This window comes from Chanos chanos, chromosome 6 (genome assembly GCF_902362185.1).
Source record: "Chanos chanos chromosome 6, fChaCha1.1, whole genome shotgun sequence".
NCBI classification, from domain to species: domain Eukaryota; kingdom Metazoa; phylum Chordata; class Actinopteri; order Gonorynchiformes; family Chanidae; genus Chanos; species Chanos chanos.
In genome coordinates, this window is record NC_044500.1 from 28472970 (window position 1) to 28483786 (window position 10817).

Sequence of the window (10817 nt, forward strand, 5' to 3'; positions counted from 1 at the left end):
CGCTATTTCCCACACTCTTAAACGTTTGTAATTCCTTTTTCTCTTTTCAGGCTCCAGTCACTCATTCAGGCTTTCACTCAGCTTCACTGTTTTTTCTGTTGCTCCCTGTCTCCTCTACAGCTCAATGCGGTAGCAAGGACACCCAGGCAGTGATCATCATTACCCCCTCCCTTTCTCTCTCTCTCTCTCTCTCTCTCTCTCCCCTCTCTCTCTCTCTCTCTCTCTCGCTCCCCCTCCTCTCTCTTTCTCTCTCTCTCTCACTCTCATTCGCCAGCTCTGCCACCCTCTCTCTCTCAGTCCAACCCCCCACCCCTTTCTCTCTCATTCTATTGGCTGATTCAGCTTAGGACCATCACTAAAATGCAGACCCCACTCAAAACCCTCCTTAACTCTTTCAGGCAGATTTGAAACAAAATATAAAGAGGACAGACTGGCACAAAAAAGAAGAAAAAAAAGAGTACTCATAGTAAATAAATAAATAAATTTAGACGCATTGATCAGGAGTAAACTCACACTATTTTCTACCAATGAAAATTGTAGGGGAAAAAAAACAGAAGAAAATCTGATTAAGACGACATGTGAATGAGATTTGGATAAATATTTCATTCTCCTCAAAACTCTTATAACCCAAAGTAAACTGTATATTGTGAACACAGTTAAACTGGTATCACAGTCTCCACTTTGATGGCAAATCATATGAAAGAAAATCAGATCAGTCCATAGAAATATTTACATACATACGCACAGCTATACACTGGTTTGATCTCTCTTCTTGTTTTCACAACGATATGAATTTTCTTTTTGACTCGCATCTCACAAAATATTACCCTATTTTGTATTTTTTGTGAAGCCAAAACATAACAGGTGTACTGACTCCTCATTGTAGTGGCACTGATACAACACAAAACACTTTTTCTCTGTCAGCTCTGTTTCAGCAGAATGCAATCTGTTGTGTTCTGTGTTATCTCTTTGCATTGGTTGGCCAAGTATAAGAAATTCCCATTGACTGACTGTTTTGTCTCACATTTCCCACAGTAATTAAACTGAAATGGGAAATGTGAGACTAAGCAGTGAGATTATACCTGGATTACGCCGTAGCATGAGAGGACCAGTGACAGCACTGTAAACAGATCCTACCTAATATGGTATTACTTCTGTTTCCCTCGGCTCTGTCAATAGCCTGGGTTTCTTTACAGACACCCACAATCTGTCAGTGAGCATCACTGTGAGTGCTGTTACAAAATGTGTGTGTGTGTGTGTGTGTGTGTGTGTGTCTGTTTTTAAATATGGGGATGTGTTATTGAAATGGTAAGGATTAAAAAAAATATATATATATATCTATAGCCCTCTCGTGGGCCCACCACCTGCGAGGGGAGAAATAGGGGCTGGGTGCAATGCCACACGGGTGGCAGAATGGGGCAAGTGCCCCGGCGGACTGGACTTACGGTACAGAAACTGGCTTTTGGTACGTGGAATGTCACCTCTCTGGGGGGAAAGGACCCGGAACTTGTGCGGGAGGTGGAGCAATACCAACTAGATATAGTTGGGCTCACTTCTACGCACAGCCTTGGCCCTGGAACCAAACTCCTGGATGGGGGCTGGACTCTGTCCTTCTCTGGAGTTGCCTGGGGTGAGAGGCGACGGGCAGGTGTGGGGTTACTTGTTAGCCCCCAGCTGAGCACCGCTGTGTTGGAGTTTGTCCCGGTGAACGAAAGGGACGCCTCACTGCGCCTTTGGGTTGCAGGGGGGAAATCTCTGACTGTTGTGACGGCGTACGCGCCGAACGGCAGCTCACAGTACCCAGCCTTCCTAGATACACTGGAAAGTGTCCTAATGAAGACACCATCTGGGGACTCTGTAGTTCTACTGGGAGACTTCAATGCTCACATTGGCAATGATGGAGAGACTTGGAGGGGAGTGATTGGGAGGAACGACCTACCCGATGTGAACCCGAGTGGTGCTTTGTTGTTGGACTTCTGTGCGAGTCATGGATTGTCCATAATGAACACCATGTTCGAGCATAAGGCGGCTCATAAGTGTACCTGGTACCAGAGCTCCTTAGGCTAATGGTCGATGATCGACTTTGTAGTCGTCTCATCAGACCTGCGGCCGTATGTGCTGGACACTCGGGTGAAGAGAGGGGCAGAGCTGTCAACTTATCACCACCTGGTGGTGAATTGGATCAGATGGCGGGGGAGGCTGCCGGACAGACCTGGTAAACCCAAGTGCATAGTGAGGGTGAACTGGGAACGGCTGGCTGAGGACCCTGTACAGAAGATATTCAACTCACACCTCTGGAGGAGCTTCTCCCTGATCCCGAGGGAGGCTGGGGACATGGAGTCCGAATGGACCCTGTTCAGAGCCTCCATTGTTGAAGCAGCAGCTTTGAGCTGTGGCCAGACGGGCGCCAGGAGTGGATGAGATCCGCCCTGAAATGCTGAAGGCTTTGGATGTCGTTGGGCTGTCATGGTTGACATGCCTCTTCAATGTTTCATGGGAGTCAGGGACAGTGACTGTGGAGTGGCAGACGGGGGTGGTGGTCCCCTTTTTTAAAAAAGGGGACTGGAGAGTGTGCTCCAATTATCGGGGTATCACACTGCTCAGCCTCCCTGGGAAAGCCTACTCCAGGGTACTGGAAAGGAGACTGCAGCCAGTTCTCGAACCTCGGATCCAGGAGGAACAATGTGGATTCCGTCCTGGCCGTGGAACAGCGGACTAGCTGTTCACCCTTGCACGGATACTGGAGGGATCATGGGAGTTTGCCAATCCAGTCTACATGTGTTTTGTTGACCTGGAGAAGGCTTATGATTCCCCAGGGTGCCCTATGGGGGGTACTGCGGGAGTATGGGGTGCCAGGTTCGCTGCTGCGAGCCATTCGGTCCATGTATGATTGTAGTGAGAGCTGTGTCCGTATTCTCGGCACAAAGTCAAACTCATTCCCAGTGAGTGTTGGACTCCGTCAGGGCTGTACCTTGTCTCCAATCTTGTTCTTAATTTTCATGGACAGGATCTCAAGGCGCAGTCGGGGTGAGGAGGGCGTCCGGTACGGTGGCCTCAGGATTGCGTCTCTGCTTTTTGCAGATGATGTGGTTCTGTTGGCCTCATCAAACTGTGACCTCCAGCAGGCATTGGGACGGTTTGCAGCCGAGTGTGAAGCAGTCGGGATGAGGATCAGCACCTCCAAGTCCGAGGCCATGGTCCTATGCCGGAAAAAGGTGGCTTGCCCCCACCGAGTTGGGACTGAGTTTCTGCCTCAAGTGGAGGAGTTCAAGTATCTCGGGGTCTTGTTCACGAGTGAGGGTAAAATGGAGCGGGAGATCGACAGGCGGATCGGAGCAGCGGCGGCAGTCATGCGGTCGTTGTACCGGACCGTCGTGGTGAAGAAGGAGCTGAGTCAGAAGGCAAGGCTCTCAATTTACCAGTCGATCTTTGTTCCAACCCTCACCTATGGTCACGAGCTCTGGGTAGTGACCGAAAGAATGAGATCGCGAATGAGCTTCCTCCGCAGGGTGGCTGGGCGCACCCTTAGGGATAGGGTGAGGAGCTCGGACACCCGGGAGGAGCTTGGAGTAGAGCCGCTGCTCCTCCGCATAGAAAGGAGCCAGTTGAGGTGGTTCGGGCACCTAATCAGGATGCCTCCTGGGCGCCTCCCTGTGGAGGTGTTCTGGGCCCGACCAACTGGGAGGAGATCCCAGGGAAGACCCAGGACACATTGGGAGAATTATATATCTTGGCTGGCCTGGGAACACCTTGGGATCCACCAGGAGGAGCTGGTGGATGTAGCTGGGGAGAGGGATGTCTGGGCTACACCCCTCAGCCTGCTGCCACCGCGACCCGGTCCCGGATAAGCGGCAGAAAATGATGATGATATATATATATATCATCATATATATATATCTGACAAATCAAAACCCTCTGGTCAAATGTAAGATGATATTCTTATCATTTCAGTTTCTGTTATTCTGACTGATACATTACCATTCACAGATGATTTCTCTGCTGATCTTTGAATGTTCATAACCTCATCATCATAATCATCATCATCATCAACAACAACAACAATATGAAAAACAATATAATATGAAAATAAAATTGTTTTATTCCTTTGATTCTCATTTCTGTAGGAGACTGGATTCTCGTATCAGTCTTCTACAGTAATAGCCTTGTGATCTGAACTGGAAAGAAAAGTCATGAATTATGAAGACTTTTTTACTCTAAACCATTTCAGCCACAGCACTGGGCTGCAAAAGACACAGATGAAGCTAAAATGTGTGTGTGTGTGTGTGTGTGTGTGTGTGTGTGTGTGTGTGTGTGTGTGTGTGAAAGGTTTAAAAAATCTTACGGCCATAGTTCCAACACTGAAGTAAGCGGAGGAAATAATGAAGTTATAAGTTATGTGCTGGACCATTAGCATTCACTGTTAAATGTGTGAGTTAAAGCTGCCTATTGAAAGAAGGAGAATTATCATATCTGAAAGAGAAGATCCTTTGTCAATCTGAACATGTCATCACTGAGAGAGTGAGGGAAGTGTTTAAAATAATGTAATGAAAGTCTCTACAGACTCATGGATAAAAATCTACTGACATGCCTACTCTGTAGTGCCGGGGAAGGGGGGGGGGGTTGTGGGGGGCTCACTGGTTTTGCATACAAAGCATTTCTTCAGAGAAAGTCAAAAGCTACTGAAAAAAAATATTAGTTAGGGAAAAATCTACTATTTTACGTTTTTGTTTTGTTGTGCTGCTGTTTAGACAGAGGAGAATTAAAAGCTTTAACCCCAGCCATGGGTCAAAAATGCTTCTAGCGGTGTGTGTCTGTCTCATCAAAGGAAAATGCTGTGCTCACAAAGAAAAGAGATGTGCCGCAGTGTAGCACCACACACACACACGCACATACACACACACACACACACATGCACGCACTTCCATTCATATTTGCACATATATGCACACAGGCACACGCGCACACACTCACACATACACAGAAACTCTCTCTCAAACACACACACACACACACAATCCTCTCACACTCTGTGCATTTTATAATTCTTAATTTCAAAATGAGAGGCATAAAGTGGTTCCACATTCCTGCCTTTCAAATGAGTTCATTACCCTAGAGGGGGAAACAATAAAAAAACGTAGTGCTGATGCCAGGAATATACAGCGTACAGTACACAGCTTAAGAAACACCACAGATTCAGGTGAAATGAAAATTGACCTGAATGAGTGTGAACTCCCATCACAGGGGAAATGCATGGGCATATTCCATACCCACAATGAAACGGTTCGATGAGTCTTAACAATACTAGTCCTTTTTTTTATCTTGTAAATGCTCACTCTGTTCTTCAAATAGCCACATCAGCAGCTCATAGGTTAATCATTCCATTTCATGTTCTCAGTGAAAAATCAAACTGTCTCCATATGGATTGTGGGTGGCATGAAATGTAAAAGGTAGTATCCTCTATGGACTTGAAAAAATAGTAACACCAAAAAAATAATGAAGGAAGAAGAAATAAATTTTTTTTAAAAATTCCATTTTTTGATCTGTTGGTTATTCAGGAGCTCCTAATAAATTCCTCCCTAATTAGTTCCTCAAATGTCACTGCATTATGCCTTGTCAAGATGATGTTAATTTCTTTTTGTTTTCTATCTCCCTGACTGTCTGTCTGTCTCTCTCTCTCTCTCTCTCTCTCTCTCTCTCTCTTTCTCTCTGTCTCTCTCTCTCTCAGGCTCATCAGAGGAGTAGGCTGCAGATCCTTTGTAAGGACTGTATCTTTCTGAATACCCAGGGATGTTCAGATTTCATACATCAAAGGTATTAATGGATTCCCTCATGCTTTTCTGATGGATCCCTTGCCACTCTTTTTTTTTAAGTAACAAAACGATTATCAGAGTCTTTTCACAGTTTTGGGAAAAGGACCTGTGTCGGATTCAATTTTTCTCTATCAGCTTGAATACAAAGGAATTTTTGTAACATCTTCCATTAAAGCAGGGTGCTGTGGTGATGCTAGATGACACCAGATGAATAGACCTCTCCAACAACATTTTCCACAAAGACGCTGGTGACGTTTGTACACTAATAGTGGTTCTTTGTGTCTGGTTTGGGAAAAGGGATTATATTTAGTTGAATTTGCTGCCACAATGTTAAATCTTATTGTATTAGAGTAAATACTCATAGACTGTACAATAATCCTCATCAGTGCCTGTAGTGTAATCCGTAGGCTTGTTTTGATGTGGTTGTCCTTGAATGCCAAAGGTAAATGTGAGCTGATAACGAGATTCTATTCAAGGTCACGGCCACGACACAGATATTCAGACTGTCAATCAAACAGTTTTTTTTTTAATTTATTCTAAAGAGCAGATGAATCTCAGAGTACACACATTTCAACCAAGCCCCTCCGGATGCTACTGACAGAGCTCCGTCACTCCAAAGATGGTGTAAAGCACACAAATACAGGACGACCAGACAGAGAAGGGGAGACAGGGGAAAAAAGAGGAGGAACCTTTAAGAGGATAAAAGTCAGTCAGAAAAACCTCCATGCGGTTACAAGTGTATAGACTCTCTCTCTCTCTTTCTCTCTCTCTTTGTCTCTCTCTATCTCTCCCTCTGTGTGTATGTGTGGGTGTGTGTGCAAACAACACACAACACATATGAGCAATAAACCCACGTCTTATAGGGATCATAAGGAAGCACACACACACACATCCCACTCACACACGTATGCAGACACATGCACACTCACACAAACAAATGCATATTGCACCCCCTACTGTGTCCTTTGACTCATGAAATTCAGATGAGTTGTGCTTGCCTTTGTCTCCAGCTGTGCTGATTAGAGGGCTCCACTTCCTGTGGGGAGGAAACAAAGCCGCAGCTCTTCTCCAAACCTTCTGCACACACTCATCTGGACTCAGGTCTCATCCTTCTCTTCATGCGTTGACCTCTCTGAAAACACACTCACTCGTTCATGACAGAACACAGGGGTTGGATCAGAGTGTGGGGTCTTATAATTTAAGTATAATCTATGTCCAATTAAAGTCTTAAAAGACTTTTCTTAAAGTCTTCCTGATAACCTTGGGACACTGATCATTAATGCTCATAGGACCATGGTTAAGCCACTTATGAAATTACTGCCTGTTATTGCTTTTATGTCACTTCACAAGGGAGTAAAGAAGAGAACAACAGAGAAGGGAAGGTTGAGATGGATAGATAGAGAGAGGGAGAGAGAGGGAGAGAGAGAGAGAGAGAGAGAGAGAGAGAGAGAGAGAGAGCTTTTCAGTGTCTCACCAGTGTACAGAGTTTGATATTGAGACTCACTCCATTGCAATGGAAGTGCACGCACACAGACACATACACACACACAGTGAGAGAGAGAGAGGGAGAGAGAGAGAGAGAGAGAGAGAGAGAGAGAGAGAGAAAGAACAATTGAAAATGTGACAGATTGCAGTCTGCTCCTGTGTTCATTCTTCATCACAGTAACAGAGCAGAGACGGATGAGTGTCATTAGCCGAAGGAAAACACTATTATATTACGCACAATTTCAGCAGCGCCAAATTTAAGTCTCCTTTCTGTTTCTTCTCAAGTGTCATAAACAAGTTACAATAGGGAGGCCAGTCAAAGCTCCTATGCTCTGGTGCTGTGTTTGTGCACCCGTACCGCGGTAATTGGCCGTCGAAACAAAAGCAGGCGTTTAAGTAAAGTAATTGCATGTTGGCGTCTTTTAATTAGTGTCGAAGGTTTTACAGACCGGCTTCCCGAGCACACTTAACCTCGGCAGCTCTTCAAGCTCTTCACTCTGCCCTCTCTATTCATCATGAAACCTTACACAGCGGAGCTCTTTCCATAGAGTAAAATGTGCCTCATGATAGTGTAAACTGGTTTTCTCTAATGGAAACTTACAAAATGCCCTTTTGGTGTTTTTCCTTTGCAGTGCTAAACAGGACTTTGGATATTATACAACACCATTAGTGCAAATGTGTGCCTGATGATGTGTTTTGTGTTGTGATGTTGCTGTTACCATGGCAAATAATTCCAGCTGTGACATACACATGGTCTCTCGCGCGGACACACACTCACACACATACACATACATAGATAAAGACGAAAGCTTCCACGTTTCACGCTGATGAGAGCGTGGATCACTCTAGATCGCCTTCTTTATTAGTGACTTTACAGGTGATGTGAAGAAAACATATTGAACGATAATAACTCATTGACAGCCATGCTAGTATTACTTTCTCGGTTACATTTTTGTCTGCTGGTAATAGGCAAGTCGTTTTTAATTAATACTTCCACTAACTCCGATGTACCTCATAAAATTCCATGATCGTAATTCTAAATGTGACATCTTTAATGGTGTGCTTATCCAACTGAGTTAACCAAAAGGGAAAGTGGTAAGTTCAGGCTGTGGTTTATGAGAGTGTCCTATCACATTCATTCATTACTAATCAGCTCCTAATAAATTCCTCCCTGTTTTTCAAATTCAGTCAGCGTCCACTTCGTGAGCTTGAACTACATGTGCGTGGGCGCCGGCACTACTCACTCATCTGTCACCAAGGTAACCACAAATTCTATGAGAGATAAAATTACCCTTAATATGGATGTCTTGGAGAGCTTGTTGGGTATCAGTATCACCAGTCATCAAACTCTGTTTTATAATCCCCTCAATACATCTACTTCAGCACGATTTAAATAGGAGATGGCGGACTCAATCACTTCATTCGCCATGCACGTGTCGTCAGTTCGCTGGTTCTGAGAAACCAATCAAGGAAGAGTCGGTGGAGAGTCCTCACTTGAGAAGCTCCATTGGTTTTTATTATTGGGCGAATAGCAGCAGCAGCAGCAGCAGAGAGACGTTACCCAAAAAAGTATGTATTAGTATTCACAGTACTCCTCTGAAATCAACCTGAAATTCTTCCGTAGAGAAAAGAGAGTCCTGAATCATCTCACTAGAATTCGGTGAAGCAGGAGCGCAGTTGAAACGAGACATTTAGAAATGGGCGCGCTCGAAGTGTCAGACCTAACGGATCAAAGTGGTGCAGGTGAAGGAAAAAAACACAATCTATTACACTTAAATACACAGGAGGAGATTTTATTTATTTATTCATTCATTATTTGTCTGTCTTTCCGAGGGGTTTGGTGAGCGTAATCTTTCTGAAGCTGAAACGTCTGCAGGTGTATGCTACTTTTTGCCGAATCTTTGTGGCACGGCCATGCTCCAGATCTGTCCGGGAACCGTTTCCCAGTCACGAGACTGTATCCTCTCTTCTCCCGCCGTTCCTCCGCGAGTACCGCGACCAAACCTGGACAACATCACAAAAAATGTCATTTTCCCAAAGAACTTATGTTACTGTTTTTTTGTTTGTTTTTTTTTAACAAATATTATTTGTATGTTAACCAAGCCTCCTGAATACAACGTCTTGGTGTTGGCCCAGTGAATTAGTTCAGTTTTTGGTCAGTTTTTAGCTCAGTTGAAAAGTACGTTTCAGTCACCTCTGAGGGTGGTGGAGGACAGAGGGGCTGCGAGCGTTTCTCTCAGAGTCCTGAAGAAGTGAACGAAGCATGGCTACCAACAGACGCCCCTCCAGAACATGAGCAGTTGGATCTTCAGTTTCCTACAACAAACACCACAATAGACACATTCAACTAAAAAACGAAGTGATAAGACACAAAGATAACGTCAGATACACATATTCACCACTTACGTTGTAACACACATATACACATTCACAATTCCTATTGTAACACACAAAGATAATCACACATGTGCACATTCATTGCTTCAGTAATGAGATATGTCCAGTAGAGGAAAAAGTTACTTTGGCCAGTGACAAAGATTTTGGTGCCAATTTCTCTTAATTTTGACATTTGCTATGCACACTAGCTTGTTTTCAAAATACATATATCCTTCGTTCTTTCTTTTTTGTGTTATAATCAAAAGTGCTGACTCAGTGTTCTCTACATGATGCCTGATTAACAATCGATAACATTCTATAACTTCTTATACATGCTTATAGTAAATCGTACAGTGCATTATAGCCATAATTATATCACTGTAGCCTGTAACTTACTCTACATGATTACAATGTTCTGATCTTATAATAATCCTTTGTTTTAATTTAACAAGAATAGACCTTCTACACAAAGGTTGCTTTACATAATGTCCCATGGTTAAAACAAACACATAGGCTGCTGTTGTTCTGGTGTTTGTCAGTTCCTGCCTTCCTACATGATAAGTGTTTGTGAAAGCTCTGAGTGAAGTGGTGCTTCTCTTGTTTTGAAGAGCTTTTCTTGGTCATCCTGACGTTTCAGCTGAATAATGTGTGTGTGTGTGTGTGTGTGTGTGATACTGGACAGAAGGGCTTTCAAACTGAGTGTGACCGAGCTGCACACTTAATTACAGTCAACCCTGTTCACAAAATGATTGTTTACAAGTCAAACATCAAAGATATTTGATGAAAATTTAAATGTAAGTTTAAGAAAATGAAAAACATCAGCAAAAAATGAATGTTCCATCATTATGCCATACTTATACCATAACATGTGAATGTGCTCCACTAATAAAATTTTCCTCCACAGAAAAGCTCCACACGGCACTGGGTGTTTGGTGTTTGTCTCTCAGAAGCAGATGTCTGGTGTTGCAACAGGTTAGAAGTAAGGAAAAGTCTTACCGATGTCCCTAGTCTCTCAACCATGTTCTCCTCGCTGTCGCTTGGCGGCTGTTGACTAAGTTCCAGCAAACCTTCCCCTTGGATTGAGTGGCCCATACTAGCCATAGCTAGCAGCAGACCTAACAAAGTGAACCACACACCTGCATCCAT

General features: G+C 44.0%; 1 protein-coding gene across 1 annotated transcript; it reads right to left on the reverse strand.

The window, feature by feature from the left end:
• Positions 1-9178: 9178 nt before the first annotated feature.
• npffl (neuropeptide FF-amide peptide precursor like) lies at positions 9179-10817 on the reverse strand. Its single transcript, XM_030778222.1, has 3 exons — positions 10668-10817; positions 9490-9611; positions 9179-9299 (listed from the first exon to the last, which is right to left on the reverse strand). Exons 1-3 carry the CDS (start codon positions 10815-10817, stop codon positions 9179-9181), a joined length of 393 nt encoding a protein of 130 aa, XP_030634082.1.